Below are 26,654 nucleotides of genomic sequence, written 5' to 3'. Positions count from 1 at the left end.
GCGATAAATACCTTAAAGGTAGCCTGTGTGCAATATGCGATTGTAATTTGATACACTTTAAATACATACAGAAATGAAACTTCCTTGTTTAAAATTTTAAATATATCGTATTATATCTGGGTGTTTCGTTTGAAGGTTTACATGTTTAACTTAAACTGAATGGATATTAAATAAGATGCTATTCTTAGTCTTGTTTTTGCTTGGGAGTTTAAATGCAGGTATTGTAACATCAAACTATTTTTGATATGGTTAATTCAGACTAAAGAACGACAAATTTCATCCTGTCAGGATAGCATTTTAACAGACAATGTGATCAGTATCTATTTTCTTCAGTCAGATTGGTAGTGATCACTCTCAAATGTACGTCTCATACTTGTTGTAAGTCTTTATTCCTTCTCCTTAAGATGTATTAGCTGTTTTGGTCAGAATATAAAGGGCCTTGATTGTTCTATTTCTGAACGACCAGAATATTGAAACTAAAGTAACCACAACTTGCAAATGCTTTCTGGATTTTTTAATTGATGGTCTGATTATGTTAAGTAAATTGTATTTGTAAAAATTATCTTACTATTAAATCTACATGGATTTCCACCACATTTCACTTTATCCTGATTTCTTTGCTATCTAATAGTCACGTACGCTGAACTCTTACTTTAGTTTAAACTATTTTTTTAGCTCAATCGTGATGAAAGCTTGAAACTAATTGGCTCATTCTCGATTCTGCTTCCTGATAAGAGGTTAAGGTGGGAATGAGAAATAGCGGTCACAACCCTAATGGAGCTTTAACCCACGACCTACGAGTTGAAAGGTCAACACCTTAACCACTACGGCGGCCGAAACAATATCCAACAGGCTACCGCTCCCTTATAAGTTCCTGCTTTTAAGTATACCGATGTATTGAGTAGAGTGGACTATAGGCCTGTCTGATATGATACACTAACCTAATGTCGATTTGTTCAAAGCAAACCTTTTGTTTTTCGGAGACTCTGGTCACAGATCCATGGCATCTATCAATAACTAATAGTAAAACGCCGTAATCGTATAAAAGTCAGCAGATATCAAACTAATATGAGAGCACAAGTATACTGGAAATCCTAATTCTAACTTCATATAAATATAATATATGTAAAGCTTACGATTAGTACCTGAAAGGAAAGACATCCTTTCGCGATATTTGTGGTATTTTTAATTAATTAATTAATAAACAGATATTGCTTGGCAGAAAAAAAAACAAAAAAAAACAAACAAAAAAAACAACAGAAAACAAGGAAAAAGAAATTGTCTCACAGTTCATTTCATATATCAGAGGTGTTGGATTTATTCTTCAACGGTTTTAGATAAATTAGGGCAACACTGATGTAGGTTTAATGTTCACAAAATCCAGTCAACTCGTAAGGTTTGGTCATTGAACGACTTCGTAACCATTGCCCTTCTTAATTGTCCTTTTTTCTTCGCGTTGATTCAATTCAAATGTTGGTTTGAGTGATACTATAATCAACCTGTTTTGGACAATATTTTGCGATTAATAAATGGAGAATACAATAAAATGTGTTTAGTAACCGTCATGATAGTTTAAAACTGATATCTTTAGGTTCATGTTCTGACCTCAACCACACATGCTTAGCTCTTTGACGTGTAGCCCCATGCTCTATGCCATAACATAATTTTCACTCCTTTTCTATTATCATAATACACTTGATGATAAATCGGTGTATTCATTCCAGCTTGCTTTAACTTAATTTTTGCCTACAGATTTCGTTTATTTACTCATCAGAGCATATTGTATTATTGATATTGATATTGCATTATTTGGCCTGATGAGTAAATAATTTTGCTAATTTGTTTGGAACCATTCTCAAATAAACAAATCGATTCGATTAGTTTTTTTATTTGTTCCATCTACTGTCGATTTGATAAATCACAAAATATAAACACATAATCAGTCAGTAATTTTTACTCCTTGTTTAATTGTCTATAAAACTTTAATTCAAATTTGTTTCAAGAAATTTGTTTATATCATATAATTAGTTCATAAAGTCACATTAATATTTTGTTTCTCGTTTTCAGTTACTGGATGGCTGTGCCCTATTGGGAAAGTAATTCCAGGAATATACGTGAATTCAGGACAACCAGCTATCATAGGTTTTCAGACCACCTTACAAACATTTAATGGAGGACTTCAGTACAGTGTAAGAGCGTTCAATAATAGTAACCTATATACTGCAGTGTTTTATCAAAATAAATTTCAAAATGGAATCTCCTATTTAGAGTCACAGTTCACTGGAGATGCAAGTAGAGGAAATTTCACCGTGAAGACTAATGGCATACACAGACAAGATGGAGGAGTATATATACTTCAGTATAAACAAGGGACAGACTTACATACAGAAATGTGTTCCATGCTGTTTGTGTTAGGTATGTGCAATAGTTAATATCTTTTAATAGTACATGATACCTAAGACAGATGGTTTTCTAACATATAGGCAAGTCTAATCTGAAGCTTTCTTAAAAATACCTAAAATATATGTCTCTCTTTTGATCTCTTTCTACACAACCAGAAGACAAAACAAGAAAGAATTGAACTAGTGAATAGTATAGACATGATAAATATAACTTTTATTTTATATTTTTATCAATATATAGTCATACAATCCATTTGGTATTAATTAGAAAAGTGTTTACCTAAAATATCTTATACGTTATCACATGAAAACTCTAATAGGTTAAATTCATTTTGCCTACAGAAGAAAAGGAATTAATTTACAAGAAATGTTTAATAAATTTGTACAACTGACATATCTAATAGTAGTTTAAAACATATGATTTAAACAATATTTTCCTTGTAGTATCTCATTATAATGTCCAAAAATATAGTGCATGTAGTGTGCTTAAAGGATGTGTGTTTTTAATTTATGTAGACAAATATTGTAGATCGAAAAAAATACATAAGTAGATATCAAGCATCAATTCAACCGATATAATCTATGTATCAAAAATACATACATACATGTATGAAACATCCATATGATAAAGACATTGAGAATAAACTACATGAATGAACGGTAAAATGTATAAACTAGTGTATAAAAAGGTAGTTGAGTCTAAATCATGATCATCAAAATTATCTTTATAAAAAGATGTAATGCTGTTTCGTACAAAAATTCCAAGTCAACATCATGACAAACAAGTGTAAATATAGTTTACAGGAAATCAGCGAGAGTTGTCTCCCTTTATCTCACCTCGTAAAAAATTTATTAAGAGAATTATTTTGATCACATCTACCATTACAGTATATTTAATCGTAATATCATAATAGTAAATGGGTCTAATATTAAACATTTATTGCACGTGTATCGATGAAAACCACCTTCGATCACACCCGAGTTAGTGTGTCGAATACATTGATCAAGTGCACACATATATAAATAAAACTTTATGATAAAAATCCAGCTATACTGTTCAACAAAATCATGATGCCCACAGTAAAGCCATTAGAAGACAAATTAATTCCAAGGATTTGCTGATGTCGCTGTCGCTGGTTGGTGAGAAATTGGCATTATACATTTTACCTTAACAAGATCAGACTCTGTTGTAACACGGTGAATTTTACGGTCGGCGTCCCTCACCACGACAGAGCTGTCATAAAAGTTTACGTTCTTTAAGTAGCTTTCTCGCCTGATAGAATAAAGTTGAGGTGATCTAGTTGGATTATGGTTAAAACGTAACCAAACCAAATGTACCCAAAAAAGAAAAGTCAAAATATACCCCAAGAAAGTCAAAATGTACCTACTACTGAAAGTACCCATACCCATAAATTTTCACAGAAGTCAAAATGTACACATATAAAAACTGATCTTTTTCTCTGAGTTAATTATCGAAATAATGCATTTTAAAGGAAAATACAATACAATACAATGCAATATATTCTATTAGCATTAAACATAATATAATATACAATGTTTATAGCTACGAAAGTAACCTAACAATATGCAGTGAGAGCAATAGTTCATACATTTCTAAAGAGCAAAAGTTATGAATGAACATAGTAATACAATATATTCATGATGAAATACGTTTTTTGTTTGCAAAAGTATATAAATTTTGCAAGGTTGTTAATAATCTTTCTAGAAGTAGTTGACATAAGAGCATCAAATTTTTTAAGGGTTGGCCAATGGAGATAATAGGGTTTGAAGTACCTAATTCTTAATTCTCGATAGTGCAGACATACAAGAAGGAAGTGAAACTCAGTTTCTGGTTTTTGCATATTACATAATTTACAGATTCTTTCTTCGCGCGGAATATTATGATACCTTCCGGTTTCGATAAACAGGCCATGTGATGATACTCTGAATCTTGACAAGGCAGTTCTGTACTTGATTTCAGCAACAGTTTCTAGATATTTTTCCAGTACAAAATTATGCTTAAAATGCAGTATGTTTTCAAACGACTAGAGCTGTTTATATTAGAATACCATGATTGTAAGTATGTATCAATATTCCGCTGCTTAATTGTATCAAATGGGATTTCGATATCAAATTGTTCAATCCAAAGATATAACTGTCCTAGGTCGGTCAGTATTGTCTTTATTTGGAAAGCTCAGTTTTTTCGATTATATGTTTGCTCTTGTTCAACGTCAAATTTAAGAAGTAAATAAATTTTCTTTGTAAGGGACGAACCATTAAGTGCTAGAATTTTAATCCAATATTTTATCGTGAATATTTTTCTGTATACATTGAGTGTTAAGCGTCGTAGTTCGCCATAGAGTGCCGACAGGGTTATGGCTTTTTAAACGCCGAGAAGCCGGTGCAGAAACTTGGTATGTACTAACGAATTGAATACTTTCCATTTCTGGGCAATCGGTAGCTCTTTATTTTCGAATATCAAAAAAAGTATGGAGAGCAAATGACGCGTGCTGTGCAATACGTTTTTGACAACGATACCAGTTTCCGTTTTTGAAGAGCGTAATTCCTAGGTACTTAAACGATTCTACGAATTCTACCGCGCTACCATAGATATAAAAGGCGTATTGTGTATGCCCACCCCTTTCAAAGACTATGGCTTTAGTCTTCGAGATGTTGATTTTCAAACCCCATCGGTTACAGTAGTTTTCAACATCACATAGCATCGATTGTAACGTTACAGGCGATTTCGCAAAAAGTACCTGATCATCTTCAAATAAAATTAGAAATAACTTCAACTCATTGACGGAAAAAATATCACTGTTGATTGCTGTTTATATTATCCATGAGATCGTTCAGAAAAGCTTAAAAAGTAAAGGTGAACTCGGATCCTCTTGTTTTAAACCGATGTTCGAATTGAAAAAGTTTGAAAAGGATCTGTTAAACCTAACACACGATTTTACATTGGTATACATAGATGTAATTGCTTTTACAAGTTTGCAACTTACATTTGCGGATAAAAGTTTTTGCCATAGATAAGATCTAGCGACTTCATCAAAACATTTTTCATAATCTATGAAGATGCAGTAAAGTTTGTCACCGGAGTTCAACACTTTCGAGACAACGGCATGGAGAATAAAAATACAGTCTACAGTCGAATTCCCTTATTAGAAGCCAAACTGGTTCTGTGTATTTTTTTCGTACTTGTCGCACCACTTCGTTAAACGATTAAGCAAGATTTGTGAATAAATGTTTGCCAGAATATTTACGAGAGTTATCACGCGATATTCTTTTCAGTCGTTTATATCGCTTTTTTGAAAACTTTCGTTATATTACCTTCACCCCGGTTTGTAGGGTATTCACTGTAATTAAACAGTCTATTATAAAGTTTAAGCAAAAATGGGGACATAATGGCGATTTAATATTATTTTGAGCGAAAACTGACTTGCGGAGTTCGGTTTCTGTGATTTTCATTTTAAAGTCTCGTCCTCTATATTCTGATCAAAACCATAATCATCTTTTCCATTCAGCGGGAAATCTACGCCAAACATGTCTTTAAAGTGGTCGTGTAACTGCGTAACCGATAAAGTTTCAAATTTTTCTTTTTTCATTTTACATGTATGTTTTATATTTTCCCAAAATTTCCTAGGTTGTTGTTTTGCCATTTCATTGATACGATTACTTTCCCTTGTTTTAAAAATTTGCTCTTTTCTTAATTCTATTATATTTTGTGCGTGCACCTACGAATGCAGCAAGCATTTGGTCGTTTCTGTGCCTGTTAAAGATATTTCTTGCGGGTTTGAAATCTTTTCTCGCTTTAAAACAATCCGTGTCAAGCCATTTATTGTTTACCCGGTTGTGCGAATATTTTTTCTTATTTCTGTACGATTTATCAAATACAATATGGGCGTGGTCTGGAACTAAATTTGTAAAACTTTGTACCACGTGGTCAATCGGTTGATCGGACACGTCTCTGGTTAGCTGTTGCAAAACGTTATTATTACGCATGAGAAGGTCTCTGAATTGGGGTATTTTACTGTGATCCCGACGTTAGTTTCTTATAAGATTTATCTTTTTGCGACTCGTTTAGTTTCCGTCCGCGCGGCAATTTAGTAAACAATGAGAAGAATAAAGGCTCATGATCTGAATATTCGTTAAACTCTTCGACTTCAAATTCCGATAAGACATCAAAGTTGGAAAAATTCAGTAATAGATAGCCAACTGTACTAAGGCCATTATGTGAACAAAAAGTGAATTTCCCCTCGTTCCCTTACGAAAGCAGACGACCATTTGCTATTAATAAACCGATTGACTTGCAAGTATCTCGTAAACGCCTTCCATAATAATCGGTCACGTGGTCTTTATTTACTCGCGTAGGGATATCCTATGTGTTTACAAGCGGAAATTTATCATCTAAATACTTATCATATTCGAAAAAATCTACAGAAATTGAAGTTCTACTATTCAAGTCGCCAGTAATGAGTACTTTTCTTAAACCTGTATATTTAAAAGTATTTAATTCTAGTTGATCAAAATCTTTTAAAACATTTGAATTGGTTTGTGTGTGTGTGGGGGGGGGGGGGGGGGGGGGGGGGGCACAATTCTGAGCAAATTCTTACCCATATTTATCATTTTGATTTTTTCTACAATCTTTATATATCTTTTGAGTTTATGTTACTTTTAGAAAATTAAGTTTATTCGTAGAAGTTATTTCGTGATAATCGTTCTGGTATTTTGGTTTATATAGATGTAGGAAGTTGTAATAGTGTTCATGTAAGGCCGGGAAGTTATGTTACCCAGTGAAACGTTACCTGAAAGGTTTATGCAGGAAAATAACCGCGTGCCTACCAAAACAGTACTTCGATATCGGTAGACAACGTGAAACCTCTAAATTTTATTTTTGTAGAGAAAATTATGTAAATTTTGGTCACAAAACACCAATAGACATTGTTAAATCTGTTTTAAAAACCTTATACTAGAAGCGTCCGTGAAGAAACTTTATATAATTTGACAAAGGTCACAAATATCCGTCCGTCCGGAGCCATACCTAGGAAGAGGTTTAGAACATTTTAATAAAACTTCATATACATGTTCACCACCATAGGGAAATGGGGCCCGTCAAGTTTCAGTCAGACTGCCCAGGTAACACCATGGAGAGTTAGGACCCTTAGTAGGTTATAGTGTTAACTATATAGGACACTTTATATCACAGGTGACAGTGACGGCACAAGATGACAATCCATTTATAAAGAAATATTTTTTTTGCAAAAAAAAAAACAAAAAAACTGGAAGCAATGTACATGCCAAAATATTCATATCTACCTTTCTCGTGGCTCATTGTCACAGGCCAAAATAATTCAAAATGACTTTCAAAAGAAACATAATAATTGTAATTTATTTAAGTGTATGGACCCATACTGTATCCTAGGTAGGCTACTGTCACCTGTGCTATAGATATGGCAATGTCTGTTCATAACATGTGGCAAATTTTAGTAACTTTAGAGTTAAAAATCCACATATTTGTACATAACAAACTGACAAATTGGTAGAATTCCATTAAACTTCTTTCATTTTTTCCCATAAATATTTATTATCAACATGTGAAGGTTGTGTACCCACACCCGGACACCCCTCCGCCCTGGTCACACCTCTTCCCCCTCTCCACTCTATATTTCTTTAAATGTTTTCTTCTTTTTTAACCTTAAACGTTCCATGAATATTTATCAACATGCAAAGTTGTACCCTCTCCCCATCTCGCTCCCCCACCCAATCACCCCGCCCACCCCAATCATGCACCTCTTACCCATCATTTTTTCATTTTATTTCAATCAGTTTAAAACAAATTTAAAGCTTCCATGAATATTTATCAACATATGAAATTGTTCTAAAAGCTCAGCCTATTACAGTAATTATAATTTCACTCAAATAATTTCATTAGTCAGGATCAACTTAACATACATTTATCATGTACAGTAAATTTTAAAACATCTGTTTTCTGTTAAACTGATAATGACTTCAGAAATTATTTGCTTCTTAGTAACATCATTAACTATTTGCCGGATATATTTCTTTGCCATTCCTCACCACAAACCAATTTTGACCAATTTGCTAAATTTGTGTTGCTTAATATTCAATTGTTCAATTTAATTCAACTGAAAATAATGTTTTGAATGCAATATGCTGGAAAATGGTGAACTGTGTAACTTTTTTGATTGCCTCAGTGGTAGGGCGGTTATTCTTTATTTTGACTGATTATTTTGATTTCACATACATATTTTTCCTCTCATCTTTCACGGCTTTATGTTGAAATTATGATTTTTTCTCATATTTAATCTAATATTTAATATCAAGAAATGTTAATAAAATTATGCATGCTTTTCTTAAAAATCCGTTTATTTACCTGTGACTACGTATTAGGTGATTATGAGCATTCATGAAAAAAATCACCATAAAAAGCATGTTATTGAAACATATTTATGTGTTTGATAGATGCTATTTCATCACTTTTTCACATGCACAGGTCTGGGTCAGAACAGTTAGGCCTCTGCACGAGAATTCTTTGTTCAAAGAGATCTTTCAGAAAAATATAGACCTCTGTCTAACAAAAGAAGAGGTATGTAACATTGGTTAACAAATATTGTAAAATATATAACAGGGGTTACATATATAGATACTCTTTATTTTCCTCATGTATACAAGGATTTTAACATATTTATACAATATACAAATATAGTAATCAGAACACAAAAGAAATAATTATAGGTTATTAGCTTTGTATCGGGAAATATGCACGAGTTCTTCAGCGGAAATATTGCGCAACTTTAGGAGCGCAATATTTTTCCGCAGAAGAACGAGTGCATATTTTCCGATTCAAAGATAATAATCTTTTTATTACATACGCATCTGCATGTATAAATATTATGTAAATTTTATAAATATGTTCAACAGCCTGAATAAGATTGACAATACTGAACTAAATAAAAAAAAATAATGCAACATCACACACTGAATTACGTCGTACACCCGATATGAAATTCGGGCGTAAGTGTATTGAAAAAAAATGGCGTTTCCGGTATCAGTGTAACTTAAGGAAAAATAGAAACGAGTATATACACCCTTGTTATCCGGATAATACGAAATGATGTGATAATTCCAAAATGCTACAAACTGGAGGAAATGTCAAACTTGGTATGGACATTGTTTTGGTCAATATTTTCTTATTACTCATTCTGATTGTTTAAAGTATTATAACTGATTCAACATGGTTTAGAAGCTGTTACCATTTGCACTGAACAATTTGAATATGGGATATATTGTTCAGTATGGAGAGCCCCAAATAATGTGTACATTTTGCTTTTGAGAATGAGTTTGGCGATTCAAAGCGTTGTCAACCTCATTTAATGGACTTTCGGTAATGAATATTATTTTGTATTATTCAGTTATTATATGAACAATGATATGGACACGTTCAGAAGTTTTTATTTTAGATCAAATAACCTATATTGACAAATATATAAGAATTTGTAGTAGTCGATGGATACTGATCCAAGTGTTCATAGAAATTTCGAAGATAAAGCCCGAAATGCTATGAGGATTATCCAAATTTTATTCAATATCGCCTTCCCTCTTCTTCTGTAAGTTCAATACATTAAGTTGGTGTTATGAATTGTAATTGAGATATTTTTTTTGCTTTGTTCTTTGGGCTATAATAACCATGGTATTTTGACTGCTGTTCAAAATATGTGGTATGTTTTGTGGTGTTGACAATTCTGGGCATTTTTGAAGACAATATTATACGTCTCGTAGATCTTGGTAAGTTGAAGATAACCTCCAGCCAAACTCCAAAAGCCGTTTCTAAAGGAGCCCAAGATCTGTATAGGTTGACTGCCGGGTACCCCCGCCAGCACTGAAACAAGCGCCAATATATGGCCATATCTTTTCGGCATTCTTTATCAGGTCTTTATCCAAAGTCATCATTCGGACTATCCCTGTAATTGTAAGAATTACATTCATGGAAAGAGAGTGTTCCGATAACATATGAGGCAAAAACTCTTAATCTGCGATTGTTTCATATGCTCTACTTATTAGGTTGCTGTCGGAGGACAGCAACGCTTGACTATTACTGCTTGAGTGATTTCAAGGAAACTGGCACAAATGTTCACCACACTGAGGCGACGTGCAGAGCGCATGGTTTGGATGACTCGCTTCAAGGTCAAGGTCACACTTAGGGGTCAAAGGTAATATATGACTTTGCCTTTTGTATATTGCTCTGCATTGCAGTGCTCTTGCTTTTATTTGGCAGGTCCCTTTTTGTTCTCTTACAATATTTTTTTTTTAATTACTTGCCTTTTTGTTACTATAAATAGCTTATTTTGAAACTTTTTATTACTGGCCGTAGGGAAAAGTCGAGACTACTTTTGTGTGGTACACCATGGATGTTATATCCAATTTCTAGATGTATTTTGACGTAACATTACCTGGTAAGAATTTTTTGTGGACTTAAAATTTTATTTTTGGAATTTCTTCTTTTTTATTGTTCCTGTCCTTTGGGCTTCAGCAGTCAAGTTCTTTAAATTTTGCTCCCATCCTCTGATGTAACTCTTCGGGCGTATATTGCCCCGCTTGGCATGAACGCAATATATAATTCGAACCCATTGTTTCCGGAACACTAGACTACTGCTCTAATCAACGTATTCAGGTTACATTCTACCAAATAAATTCCTTCTTTATTTCATATAAACAAAAAAATTCAGATCTTATTTTCAGCATTTTAGAGCATTTCAATGATATGAAAATCATATATGGTCATTTAGTATGACATGTCTTCTTATCAAAAATAGAAAAATATTGATGTTTTATGTTGCATATAAGAAAAATAATCTGTTCTGAGAAACAACACCCTCTAAAAATGCCCCCCCCCCCCCCCCCCCCCTAAAAATAGCCGTTTAGCAGTTACGCGTATGTAGACATTTTCTTAAAGAATAAAACTTATTCCAGGAAATTCACAATGAAAAAGGTCTAGATCTTTTTTAATACAATAAACAATAAAACTAAGTCAAAACTATAACTGTCACCTCTTTATATGACTCATTATAGCAGATTTCATCCATAGTATTTAACTACATTTTGGACTACTTCACTCACAGAGTAGCACTGAGCAGTCACTTCCTGTTTGGTGTAATCCGTCCTGAATTCACAGATCTGTTGATTGATTCCTTTCTACAATAGTAAGTTTGAACCACTGAACCGTGTCCAATCGTTGCCTTGAAAAAACGGATCAGTAACGCATGATCTCGGATCAAATGGTGCGGTTTTGGTAAATTTGAGTAAGAAAATTATAATTTTCTGTTCTTTGAAAATCATTATCAAGGACAGCACATAGCGCAAGATGTGCTCCAAGTATTATGAAGTACTCGTTGCTATTCATTCTCCAGCAAATCTAAGCATTTTTCTCAATTACTTTGGAAAATCATGCGAAAATAGCAGGTAAGCAATGCCACGATCCATAAAAGACATTATTTCAGTACGTTCTTCGGCAAAAACACTAAATTACCACTTCTACGATATCACTGACACATTCATGTTTTATCCATACATGATTAATTAAATTAAAGACCAATATAAGGAGATTCATGACCGTGCTGGTCAGTAACGCGGGAGACAAAGGATCAGCGACTACAAAATACAGTAACATAGGAGTTTCTGAGTTTCCTTCTGTGTTCTTTTTCATCATACAAGGGAAACATACAATTTTTCATTATATTTATCTATCAAAACGGAGATAAGAATTTTTAACACAAAGAACAACACGATCAAAAAGAGGTTTAATGCTCACTCTGGTAAGTGTCACTTCGCCATATGTGCTATTAAATTGAAGTATATGGAAATTGAATAGATGAACAAACATGACGGCTCCAACTTATCTAAGAACTTGAAAATTACGTCTGCTACACTGGAGAATTTTGTCTTTGTGTCTTTTCATATCTCTCTTAAGGTTTGATTTTGTTGAGTATGTTTGATAGCATATGTAGCATGAAGCCATAATAATGAAATGATAATGCATAGACTCACCCTATTTCTTTGCTTACATTTAGAACTCCTATAGTTCCGGTAATTATAATCCCGTTACCTATTTTTTCAATTCACCTCCGAAAAGAGGTGGAGCTAGTGTTTACAGGCCGTGATGTTTTGAAAGAATAACTTGCAAAGAAGTGGTATGATAATTTATATTTTTAGACAAATTAAATTATTTCTGTTAAAGAATTGCTAATTCCTTGATTCTTCACTTTAGACATTGTCGAGTTTCAATACTGAATTAAGTTCGTAGTGAAAAGTTTGTGCTTGTCGTCAAAGACTCAAACACTTTTGCTTTATTTATATTTACATACTGTCTAAAGGAAGTTAAAATCACAAAGGTCATCTAAGTAAAATAACTTAGGACATGAGTAATACTTGAAGGTATACGTGCGTGTTCATTGTGAATTTTTTGACATTTTTGTAGAAATGCATTAAATCAATAGATGTGCTAAGATGAGAAATAAAAAATACACTATAGAATAAAAAGTAGTTCCATGTAACAGCATTTTAATTCTGATCTCGGGACAAATATCTCGAAAATGGCTTTCTCGACATCGTCCTTATAGTTTAAAAGGGAGCTAGCTTTATGTACATGAGTTTTTTTTACTTTATTTAGAAAATATAGACAACAGAATATAGTACATGCATGTTTTTTTTTGTCTAAACATTTTGACCACATATTGGTATTCCCTGCCCTTGTTTTTTCTGTGGCAACGTAATATAGCCATAACCTACACGAACGTGTAGGTATAGGTCATATACTCCATTAGAGGCCAAGATTGAGATAGTTCTAGAGTTAGAAGGTAGCAGGGCAGTTTTCGAACCTAGAATAGTTCAGCATTATGACTACAACTGAGAGTTTTCGACATGTTTTGAACCGCTATGACTGGAACATATACCCATACTATGCATTGGAAAAATGGTATATGTCATTGCTACACTTTAAAATCTGGAGCAGTAAAAAATTCTTATACATTTTCAGGTAAACCACGGAAGGCAACTGTTTCCCATGACAACAACAATGTACTGGGAAGAAACAGTCAACTAACATGCAACAGTTCATCTACTACCTATCCAACAAACCACACCCTTAGTTTAACATACAACTGGAAAGTGAATGATATCATGAATCCTTCCTATACTAGATACAAGTATGGAGCTTCAAGGAAAACACTGACTATAACGTCTGTAACTAAAGAAGATGCCAATAAGAGCTTTAAATGCGGTGCTACAGAATTTGGAGATGGTGTTACTGGCTTTACTTCTGATTACAGTGACGAGATCTTATTCAAAGTAATATGTAAGTATTTATTTCTGCTTTTTAAAGAAGTGGACAACAGTCTAGCATGATTATTAGAACTTTCACCCAATCCCACTCCTCTAAAACAGAAAACAAAACCAAAACAAAAAGATAACATATGTACTAAAATAAAATGTACTACTCGTTGTATAAAAATTGTTTTGTACATAATTTGTGTATACTCAAAATATGACAAAGACAAAATGAATAAATGGACGAGGACAAAAATGCGCATCAAAAAAACAGTGTACCGTCTCGGAACAGTCAGCGGAAAACACACAGCTGAGGATCATTTTAAACAATTAACAGACCAGTGTAAATAAAAGTAATTTCCTCTGGGCGAACGGTAGCATAATATGTTAATCAGAACAAATGTTGACCAAAGCATATACAGGAATGAAACCTAAGAAAACATATAATTATGTAGTCGATACCTTTACAGGATACTGAAGCAGAATCTGTACTCGGCCATCAATGTCTCCTTTCCCACATTGTAACTGGAAGTAAGTTGTTTGTTAGTAGTGCACATATTGTTTCGCTGTACAGTGGCGGTGGTAGGGATTGTGGCTTGCACTATCAAGTATCGTTAAACAGCCGACGTACAATCATATTAGTCACGTCTGGGTTTTGTATTAAATTCAGAGGTGTAACGTACAGGTAGTGATCGAGTTGTATGTCTTCACTAGTAACATCTGTTAAAAGCCACTCCAGCAATCTCTTTAGAAATGATAGTATGGTCTCTCTATACAAAAGATATATTTTCTGCTGACTGTGTCACCGATAATTGTGTTGTTTATCCGCTTTCTCAACAGTTATAGTGCGGTCTCAGTGTGATCTGCTCTGCCTTCTCAATAATGTAGGGAAACACGTTTGAGTGTATAAACGTCTGCAAAAGCACGCGGGAATGTTTGTGACCGTGCGGAGTTGGTCCAAAACATATCCCAAGTGCTTCTGCAGACGTTGATACATAAAACAAAGTGTATTATCGCTATTTTTGCATAAAAGTCATACGAAGACGATGATTTAAATGATGTCAGGTCTTCCCCTCAGAAGTGCAAGTGTGGTCAGCTCTCACTCTCGGGAGTGGTTTACTTCTGTTAAAGTAGTTTAACTTAATAGCAGCATATCCTCTTGACGCCCCTCGTCATCTGTTGCTACCTCATTATGCAGCACATTGTATTAACATCCTCTATGTGGCTATGATTTTCAATTTTCCTTTAAGACCACACGTTTTAATCATAAAGGGTTCCCCCGGTTTCTGTTGTATTGGAAATTCCCGGTGTCTCTTGATTGATTGATTGATTGATTGATTTATTTCAGTATATAAAACACATAAAATGGTACCACACAAATTAAAACGATTTCAAATATCACATATACAATGACTAGGAATTAAAACATATTGAAAGACAATTAAGAATCATTACTAACTTAAAATACCAATAACTGCAGGAAAAAATGTACCAGGACATGTATTCATATACCCAGGATGACACAAAAAAGGGGAATGTGAAACCCCTTATTTCCATTGTGGTCCTGGATGAATGATGGCATATCCTAGCAAGGCAAAACAACTTTGTAATAAATGGTGTTAACTTGAGCAAGTTTTCAGCAGTTTAGAAAATATCACAGTAAACAATCACAGTATAATTAGAAAAGACAAATGTAACAACAAGCTATGTACAAGATGATTTTTACTGAAACCTTGAACAGTGTTTTACTGCTGCATGTTTGCAGAATTTTTAACATTATGTGGCAAATTATTCCACAAAGAACAACCATTATAGCTGAATGACTTTTTACCAAATCCTTTGACTTTAGGAATGCTGAAGCATGACCCTTTACTAAACCTGGTATTGTGACTATGTACAGAACTGGCTTGAGTAAAATACTCATTCATATAATCAGGGGCAGAACCTGAATGTATTTTAGAAACGTGATTTAGAGTTATTTGTTCCACTCCTCTTGTGACAGGTAACCAGCCCAACTGTAAGAAGTGTTCTGTATCAATATGACTTCTTTGATCAAGTCTAAGGACAAACCTAATGATCTTGTTTTGAGTAACCTGGAGCCTATTCTTCAGACTCTGAGAAATGTCATAGTGCCATACAGAGCAGGCATAGTCCACGTGACATTGGATTAAGGACATGACTAACATTTTCTTAGTGTACAAGTGATAAAAACTGTTGCTTTCTGTACAGAAACCTAAGTCTTGCATTTGCTTTTTTAATGATTGATGTGACCATGGTCTCACAACTCAAACATTGATCCAATATAGCACCAAAATATTTAACAGAGCTGGTGTGCTTAATCACCGTACCATTACATACTATATGAAGATTAGCACTCTTTTTTAACCTGAGATTTGAGCTTTGAGCCAAATAAAATTGATTCTGTTTTTCCTAGGTGCAATAACAATTTGTTGTCAGCTAACCAGTTACTAACTCGTTCAAGATCCTGGGTTAACAAACCCTCAATTTCTATTTTACATTTGCCAGACACTAAAATGGCAGAGTCATCTGCATACAATAAAAGTTTGTTATTTACAACACCTGTCATGTCATTAACATAAATTAAAAACAGCAGAGCCTTGAGGCACACCACATGTGATATTTGCAAATGACGAAAGAATGCCAAATATGTCTATACATTGTTGTCGACCAGATAGAGATGATTGAAACCATCTGATAACATCCGGACTAAAACCTGACATTTTGAGTTTGTCTGAAAGGATAGCATGGTCGACTGTATCAAAAGCTTTTTGCAAATCAAGCAGAATCATGCCAACATACAGACAGATGTATTAAACTTGTATCTGTTGAAAAAGAACTTCAAAAACCTGATTGAAACTCGTATAGTAAATTCTGTTTACTCAAATAATTTTCAGGTTGGTCATATACAATTCTTTCAAATATTTTAGAAATAATACATAAAATTGAAACAGGTCTGTAGTTTCTTACTTCAGTTTTAACACTCTTTTTTATATAAAGGAACAAGACGTGCAGCTTTCAAATCATCTGGCACAACTCCTTGCGTTATAGACAAATTAATAACATGTATAAATGGACAAGTAATAATGGATGCTCCATCTTTGACAAAACATGATGAAATACCATCAATACCTGTGGCCTTACTAACACTGAGTTTATTCAAGTATTTCAATACTTTGTTTTCTGTAACAATAGAAAAGGAACAACTATTGTGGACAATGCCTTTTTTGAAATAGAAATTAGCAACAAAGCTTTACCAAACTGTTCCAAAGATTTTGGCAATTTACAGACAAGATTTGATGCAACAGTTGTAAAAGAAAGTATTGAAATGGTTTGCAACATTAAGCTTATCAAAAACAATGTCACCATCAATATTCAACCCAATATTTCTAGAGGAACTTCACCTTCTTTAGATGGCATACCTAATTCCTTGAGTGTCTTCCACAAAGACTTAGAATCATTTTCATTATCAACAATAGAGTTTTTAAAAAAGTCTCTTTTAGCACAGTATACTAATTTTTTTTTATAATTTTCAGGGGTTTTGACTTTCTTATAAGCATTAAAAGCTTTATCTCTGTCCTTGATATACTGTAAGATTTCATTAGTAACCCATGGCTCAGTTCTTTGTTTAATCTTACTTCTTTCAATGGAGCAATGTTATTAATCACTGACAATAACATGTAATTAAAACTTGACCATGCATCTATAACAGTATCATATAGAAGCACAGGTGACCAATCAGTGTTAATTAAATTCATCTGAAAATCCTCTTTGTTATAGTTTTTTAGAGATCTCACTTTGACAGTATTATGATTGTTTATAAAATCTTTAGTGATTTTTCTTGTACAGTATATAAGTGAATGGTCACTTATACCAATATGAAGAACACCAGATTGCGAGATTTTCTCTATATCTGTAACCAGAATTAGGTCAATAATAGATGAAGACTGATTACCTATTCTGGTAAAATCTTTTATAACCTGTGGAAAACTGAACATGTTAATAAAAGACTGTAGAGATTTTAATAAAGCACATTTTGAACCCTTTAAAACATCCGTGTTAACATCACCTGAAAGTATACATTCTTTCTCATTAAAACAAGAATTTGATGAGCAAACATTTTCTAAAATATCATAAAAGCTAGACTGTTTTGGGGGTCTATAGAGACACCCACATATAAAAGGTTTAGTTTTAGGCAAAAGTATCTCAATCCAAAGAGCTTCAAGTTCATCATGACAAATATCATCCAGTGAGTTTAATGCCAAATCACTTCTGATGTACACATATATACCACCTCCTTGTTTGTTTCTATCTTTTCTTTTGAGAATATAGTTATCAATATGTATTTCTGAGTCAAAAATAGTTTCATCAAGCCATGATTCTGTTACACATATGCAGGCTGCTCGACAGTTTCTGGCTAAAATACGTAATTCGTCGATTTTGGGGAGGAGGCTTCTGATGTTTAGATGAACAAAATGAAAATTATTTGTAGATTGTTCTGGGTCACTAGCCATAGGACCAGGGCACGGATGTATATCACCACATAACATAACAACACTGTCTCGGACAACCACTCTTTCCTAACGGTTTTTACCATGGATCGTTGGTGTCCCTGTATTCAGCTTTAGATACTATGTGATTGTCCTCGACAATGCCCGTTAGAAACTTCATTACATGGCTCTCTAGGTTGCACTTACACTTTGTTTAACAACTCTTGCTCAACATACTTCAGCGTAAAAGTTCGTTTTATATGTACTCATCAGACCTCCCTTCTGTCGCATGGGACAGTCCCACCAAGGTTAAAAGTTCCTGCTGCATATGATTTGATAACGCCGATCTTCGTTTCTATAAAGTGCTTTTGTCAATATGTTTGTTAGGTCAAAGTCTTGCATTGAGCCTAATATTCTGACAACAGAATCACTTCATGTCACGGTTGTCTGTCTCGACAGCTGGTGTTAATTTGTCATCATCTGCTGATGTAACTTTCTCTCAACAGTCTGTTCCGTCTGTATTCTGTTTAAAGAAATGTGCCGCCTTCATTATCGTATCCTTCATATGCATGTACTCTTCTTGCTTATTTATGCCTTTAAAATTTGTCGTCGTGGATAATCTGATAATAATTTTAGGTAAACTTTTATCGTCTATTTATACATAAGCTGCTCTATTCGTCTATTTTTGACAATGTTTCACACATTACAGTTGTAAATTTACAACAACAGTTTATTTTTTGTCTAAAGTTACAGAATGAAAGGAGTAACACGATCACTTATTTATTTATTTATTCCAAGAAATAAAAAGATGTAAACATATGTTTCTAACACCAGAAGCATTAAGATACTTATCTATATTTTCGGTGTGTATTAAAATATGACATACACTTTTAACAACTTAAGGTATTTGTAAGTCAACTTTTTTAACTTTGTCTCCTGAGTTGTACCTGTAGTAGTATCAAGACATGAAAAAAATAATGTCATTGTTAAGTTTTCAATACACCACTATCTTATACAGACTAATCATCGTTTACTGCAGCGAACAGAAATGGTTACTTTAATTGCAAATTCACTATTAGATATTTAATGATACCGTTTGAACTGGAACATATCATTTGCCATTTTTATTTTACGTTGTTCTTAGTCAATGATGACATATATTTTTCCATTAAATATACTTCTGTATTTACTGCAGTGTGAATTATTTCCACAATTCGTTTCAAAGTCATGACTCTTTATATATGCAATGTAACCTCAAGAACAGAAAATAGTTACATTATTTACCCTGAAAATCTTTTTGTATGTATTATTGTGAAATATCCAGATGTCAGCACTACACTATGTTCAAATCATCTTCAGAAATATTGTGCATGTCCAATACATCTTCAGAATTATGGCACCAGTTATCCACTAGTATTGAAACCATTAATATCGTTTCAGATGGTCCAGATTCGAACACCACAATACTTGCCCCAGCAAATACAGAGTATACTTTGAATGAAAATGTTTCTCTAAATGACATAACGTGTATTATTATTATTATTATTATTATTATTATTATACCACATTTATATAGCACTCTTTTCATGCTCTTGTACACGTTCAAAAGTGCTTTACAGAATAAATTGCAAAAATACAAACAAATACGTATACAAAGATAATGCATTCCACATTAACAAAAATCATGAATGAAAACAAGTATAATTTAAAAAACAAGATAAAAACATAAATGTATCGGTCAGTTAACAAAATATTGTACAAAGAAGTGGGTTTTGAGCAGGCTTTTGAAAGCAGCTAGCGTGTCAGCTTCCCTGATCTTGACAGGAAGGGAGTTCCAAAGCTTTGGAGCAGTGCACGAAAAGCTGCGATTGCCATACATCATGGTTTTAGATTTTGGCATAACCAGTGACAGCGTGTCTTGTGATCTTAGGGTCCTGACCGGTTTATACACTTCTAGCATATCCCTAATATAGGCAGGGGACTGATTGTGTAAAGCCTTAAAGATGTGGGTCAGAACCTTGTGCTGCACCCTGTATTTCACTGGCAACCAGTGAAGCTCCTTAAGAACCGGTGTTATATGATTGCGACGGGGCGTCTTAGTGATTACGCGAGCTGCAGTGTTCTGGACATGTTACAACTTGTTAAGTGTGCTGTTTGGTATACCACTTAACAAGGCATTACAGTAGTCTAACTGTGAAGTAACCAGGCTGTTTATAAGGGTTTTTGTAGCATCACTTGTAAGATACCGTCTGATGTGACCTATTCTGCGAAGTTGTGCATATCCAGCCCGGCACACCGAGTTGACTTGTTGTTCCATATCCATACCGCTGTCAAATACTGCTCCAAGATTCCTAACACATTTCGTGGATTTTATCACAGAATCACCGACCTTCACAGAAACGTCATCAATGTACTTGGAGTTACGCTTTGATGTCAATAGCATTACCTCAGTTTTATCAGCATTGAGCTTCAGCATGTTGGAATTCTTCCACGAGACAATTTCAGCCAGACAGCTCTCAATGCGGCGCAAAGCTTCACTTCTGGCCACAGCCTCTATCGGCTTAAAAAATAGGTATAATTGAGAGTCATCAGCGTAGAAATGATGAAGAAGTCCATGACGTCTGCATATGGCACCCACGGGTTTAGTGTACATGATATAGTTCTTTGGACCAAGCACTGATCCCTGGGGCACACTGTATTTCATCAACGTAGGCGTCGACAACTCACCATCAACGCATACAGTATTGGTGACTGTTACCCGAGATGTAACTTTAAGTGGACCAAACCAGGAGCAAATAGAGCTTCGATAGTCAGCAACGATGCAGTGTTATCACTTGGGACATTATTTCGTACAGAGGCTGCCATATACACGTGTGAAGTAACAAATGCAAATGCTACAGTGAGAACAGAGAGAAAGCAAGTTGTAGTGCATGTCAATTGTAAGTAATCATATTGTATCACTAAGAAGCAAGCAATTATTTTAATACTTCAGTGAGAACAGAAGCAAACATGTAGATTGTTGGTACACATGTTGTACCAATATATAGCAATCATCTCTTTTAACAGCCAATCCGGTTGCCTTATTGATTAGTAGGTACAGCACAGAACTGCAAACAGGAGGCCTTGCTGCGAAGTTTTTATTTTTACTTAAAATATTGAGTTTGAAAGAACCAAAATTCAGTCTTCTAAGTTTGAAAATAATCGAGACCGGCTCCTGTTAAGGCCATTCAAATTGTGTTTTATTTTTTGACTGAAAATATAAAATATGAATATCTCAAACAATTTAAAAAGTGTTACTACAATCCTTAAATCAAACGCGATTAGAATAGCCTCATCAGTAATCAAAAAAGTCAATCATATAAACACATTCAGGGGAGAAATGTATGCATCACGTTTGCGATAAAAAAGGCTCCACTTGCATTGTTATCGTTATATGCAAGCTTAAACTTAAGAAAAAATGTAGTCACAAAAGGTGTAGAAAGTCCGAAACAAAATTTTAAAATGGCGTAACTTTTTAACGAAAACTGTTTTCCGAACTTTATGATACACCCATTAACGGACCTACAACAGGTCAAGTGTTCGAAATAATTTTGTCTAAAAATGCATGTCACATACCAACGTCCCAATAAGATTCTATCAAAGTTTAACAATTATTTTTAAATTAAAGTGAATATTATAATATGTTATATTCCACTAGAATAGCATAATCTTCATGTAAAAATTCTTATGGTTCGCCTATTTGAAATACTAAATCAGATTAGATATTTAGAAAAGAAACATGTAAATGACGTCACACGCCGTTATGATATTGCAATTTAAAACGAAATTCACAATTCGCAAAATCGAAGAAACTACATTCTTTGCGAAATCTACGTTTAGAAAGTGTGAGAGTTCTGTTGACTGAAGTAATATCAAAATGTATATTCTCACATGAAATGTATATTTACTGGATTTCATTTTGTGGCAATTGACTGTTTAGTCACTTACAGTTAGACCTGTGGCTTTCATACTTAGACTAACACTGGATATTTGACCTTAATACATAGACTTACAGTATCATTTTTATAATAACTAGATGGGCCAGATCCCAGCACAATAAAGCTGATACCTTCTATAACTACGTATACACGCAATGAGGGTGATAGTCAAAATGATATACAATGTTCTGGTAATTGTTATCCAAGCTGTAACTATAAGTGGACTAAATCAGGAAGCAATACTGCAGTCAATAGAGCAACTCTATCACTTGGTTCGCTGGACCGAACTAAAACTGGTGCATATACGTGTACAGTAAGCAATCCTACAACAGGCAGTAAGCAAACAAAACCTGTCTCCATATTTGTAAGATGTAAGTATGATTTTATTCAGTGTTACTGATTTGAATATTTTGTACTTCAATATTAATTTATTGACGACAATATGCTCGGCCATTTGTTTTCCGCTACAAGACGTAGCGCATACAGGCCTGCAATTTTAAGCCATTTTCAAAGTTATCATTATATAGCTAAAGATCTGACAGGCTCGATAATAAGCAAGATCCAAATATATAACCTCCAATTTGCCCTACAGCTACTAGCCCACAGTTTAGGAAAAAATGTTTAACAGGTTAATTTTCCGCTAGGTTTGGCATCTGCACAATCATTTGGTTATTGGTATCTTGCAAATATCTTATGTCAGTTAGTTCGTACGATTTGTCACTTATCTTACTTAAAGGTTCTCGAACACGAATAATGAGTGAAAAATTATAAAACAACACAAAAGTTGTTAATTCATTGGAGGTCAAAATTGTAGAGCAGTTATCACTAAAAGTTCACTGATTTGATAGAGTTGACCCTTAAGTTGATCCAAATCTCCTTAATTCGAACCATTATTTTCTGAAACTGAATATATTGTATATTCCTAAAACATCTGGGCAAGGTTATTATTATAATCTACCACTGCTTATAGATGCAGATGAAAATATCACTGTTTTGTGGATAGCGAGGCTCTGCATGCCATATATTACATATAAATAAAGCGAAACGAAGTACTTTCTCTGTAGGACTCTTTCTTGTAGTAATAACTTCAAACAAATCACCGGAAAATAAGGTCGTAAACGGAAAACGACGTAATGACTTATCAAGGACGCACGACATCTTACCTCGAGCGCCTCATACCTCAAGCGTTAGACATCTTATCTCCAGCACATGATATCACCATCAATGTATTTGATTTTATCGAACTTAACATAGATGATATATAATTAGTGGTCGAATCGTTAGTTGTCATTAGCAGTAAGCGAATCATCTTACGTGTCGAGGTGGGGGATGGAGGGGGGTATGGGTGCCAAATACGTTTTGCCGACAAAGATAAAATCACCAAAAACGCCAGAGCACACCTCGAGCTTTGACTAAGTAAAAATTGCTACATTGTTACATATGTTAAAACCTTAAATACTACTAACTTGCGCAGGTATTCATATGAACAATTTAGAGTCATCTTTGCCCTCCTGTCGTTTATACATTTGTGTCTGTCCCCACCATTTCGATCTAGGGGGTGTATTTGCTTCCGCTGATGTTGGTCGGCCTGTCGGTCGATAGAACAATAACCTGATGACTATGTGATCTACAATCATCAGACATGTAAAATGACAGCAAGTGGCCAGGAGACGATTCATAAATTCCATATATATTTGGCAATAAATAGGCCAGAGAACAAGGTCACAGTGACCTTAATACTTAGAACGGTTTCCGATCAAGAACTTAATAATTGTGTGAGAGGATCATTTGAACGTTAACGTATCCGAAAGAAATGTTTAGAGTATCAAAACGTCAAAAGTAAACATTACCGAAGAAAACTGGAGCTGATACATGCAACTATTTTGACTTTCAGTTATGATTATACACTAAATGCGATTTTATTTAATGGTATTGTTTTTCTTCCTTAAGTGCGACTTGTGTAACATGTTTGTTCTATATTTGCTATAATTCGTGCTAAGCAAAACGCCGAGCGTATTTTCACAAAGGAAATTGTGATGCTCTATGTAGCGTCTAGTTATTATGTAGTCAATGACTTTCTGGATATTCTTAATGGTGAATCAATTTACGGAAATTCAATGTAATACAAATTTATGCGTTAGTTTTAAGTCACATCAGAATAGAAAATGTTTTGAATTATTGTTATAGATGGTCCAGACGCAAGTACAACAACCCTAACACCTGCCAATACAACATATACTCTCGTTGAGAACACCCGTCTTGATGACATTGTATGTGCTGCTGATTGTTATCCAGAATGTAACTATAAATGGACAAAGCCTGATAATACAGTAGTCAGCAACAATGGAGTGTTATCACTTGGTGCTTTGAACAGGAATGAGGCCACCACTTATACATGTACAGTAACCCGCTCTCAAACAACTGTATCTGTTACGAAACAAGTATATGTCTTTGTAATATGTAAGTATATTGAGCTTAACTGTTGCCGTATTGACCATACATTAATATATCTGCGCTTAAATGTTAAACAAAGAGCACTGAATACTAAAAAATATACCTAAAGTTTTATTGAAGGATATTTTTTAAAATCTAATTTGATAGTTGTAAGTTTTCGAAAATACATCAAAGAATATTAAATGACTAAGTTTGAAGTATTTTAATTTTAAATATTGAAATTGATACCTTTATCATAATGTGGCCAGGAGTGCATTTGGTAATTCTCTAAGGTAATGGAAAATACATGCTAAACATGCCTCTATTAAACAAATATTATACATTGTGTATAAAACTTTGATATTTTCTCTTTACATTCATTTGCAGATGGTCCTGATACAGATTCAGTAGAATTGAGTCCTGTAAAAAGAACTTACAGAGAGAATGAAGGCACACGTCTCCATGACATCACATGTTCTACAGCGTGCTATCCAAATTGTACTTATAAATGGAAAAAGTCTGGAACAAACGCTGTAGTCAGTAACACTGGAGTTTTAACACTTGGGACATTGGACAAATATAAGGCTGCAACATACACATGTACAGCTACAAATCCGAGAAAGAGTGGCTCTGCGGCTACAGATGTTATCGTACATGTTAGATGTAAGTTTAATAATCCCCCGCCACAAGTGGTGGGGGGTTATAGGAATGGTCTCCGTCCGACCTTCTGTCCTTCCGTCCGTCCTTCTGTCCTTCCGTCCGTCTGTCCGTAACACTTCCGTGTCCGCTTCATATCTCCTAAACCCCTTGAAGGATTTTCATGAAACTTGGGTCAAATGATCACCTCATCAAGACGATGTGCAGAACCCATGAGTCAGCCTTGTCGGCTCAAGGTCAAGTTCACAACTCAAGGTCAACGGTTTGAGCCTTCCATTTTGTGTCCGCTCTACATTTCCTAAACCCCTTGAAGGAATTTTGTAGAACTTGGGTCAAATGATCATCTCATCAAGACGATGTGCAGAACCCATGAGTCAGCCATACCGGCTCAAGGTCAAGGTCACAACTTGGGGTCAAAGGTTTGAGCCTTCCATTTTGTGTCCGCTCTATATCTCCTAAACCCCTTGAAGGATTTTCATCAAACTTGGGTCAAATGGTCACCTCATCAAGGCGATGTGCAGAACCCATGAGTCAGCCTTGTCGGCTCAAGGTCAAGGTCACAACTCAAGGTCAAAGTTTTGAGCCTTCCATTTTGTATCCGCTCTACATCTCCTAAACCCCTTGAAGGAATTTTATAGAACTTTGGTCAAATGGTCACCTCATCAAGGCGATGTGCAGAACTTATGAGTCAGCCATGTCGGCTCAAGGTCAAGGTCACAACTGAAGGTCAAAGGTTTGAGCCTTCCATTTCATGTCCGCTCTATATCTCCTAAACCCCTTGAAGGAATTTTATAAAATTTGGGTCAAATGATCACCTCATCAAAACAATGTGCAGAAATTATGAGTAAGCCATGCCTGCTCAAGGTCAAGGTCACAACTAAGGGTCAACGGTTTGAGCCTTTCATTTTGTGTCTACTCTGTATCCCCTTGAAGGATTTTCATTAAACTTGGGTCAAATGATCACCTCATCAAGAACTCATGTGTCAGCCATGTCAACTGAAGGTCAAGGTTTCAACTGAAGGTCAAAGTTTTGAGCTGTATCTCCTAAACCCCTTGAAGGATTTTCATGAAACTTGGGTCAAATGATCACCTCATCAAGACGATGTGCAGAATTTATGAGTCAGCCATGTCAGTTCAAGGTCAAGGTCACAGCTAAAGGTCAAAAGTTTACCCTTTCACTAGCCATAGCAGTGGCGGGGGATTTAGCTGTCTTTCAGACTGCCTTGTTTTCATTGTTTTTTACTCAACTATTTGAAGAATATATGGAGTTGTTGCACTTATTCATTCGTCTTTGTTCGCAGTAACCGATTGTGGGAATGGATGGAAACTTT

At 34.6% G+C, this 26,654-nt stretch overlaps 1 protein-coding gene across 3 annotated transcripts in view; it reads left to right on the top strand.

Annotated features, from left to right (window-relative positions):
* The first annotated feature begins 82 nt into the window (after positions 1-82).
* Positions 83-26,654, top strand: part of LOC123561119 (hemicentin-2-like) — a 41,100-nt gene continuing 14,528 nt past the window's right edge. For 2 of the 3 annotated variants that reach the window (XM_053533600.1, XM_053533599.1), the window contains exons 1-6: positions 83-218; positions 2,068-2,415; positions 13,459-13,776; positions 22,332-22,604; positions 24,421-24,693; positions 25,054-25,329. In XM_053533600.1, coding sequence (XP_053389575.1) covers positions 176-218; positions 2,068-2,415; positions 13,459-13,776; positions 22,332-22,604; positions 24,421-24,693; positions 25,054-25,329 — 1,531 coding nt within the window. In that variant the 5' untranslated portion in view covers positions 83-175. The remainder of the gene's footprint in view (positions 219-2,067; positions 2,416-13,458; positions 13,777-22,331; positions 22,605-24,420; positions 24,694-25,053; positions 25,330-26,654) is intronic. The other variant, XM_053533601.1, reaches the window with a different exon arrangement.

This window comes from Mercenaria mercenaria, unplaced genomic scaffold (assembly GCF_021730395.1).
Source record: "Mercenaria mercenaria strain notata unplaced genomic scaffold, MADL_Memer_1 contig_2904, whole genome shotgun sequence".
Lineage (NCBI taxonomy): Eukaryota > Metazoa > Mollusca > Bivalvia > Venerida > Veneridae > Mercenaria > Mercenaria mercenaria.
Note: the sequence above shows the minus strand (reverse complement) of the source record. Positions and strands in the feature narration are given on the sequence as shown.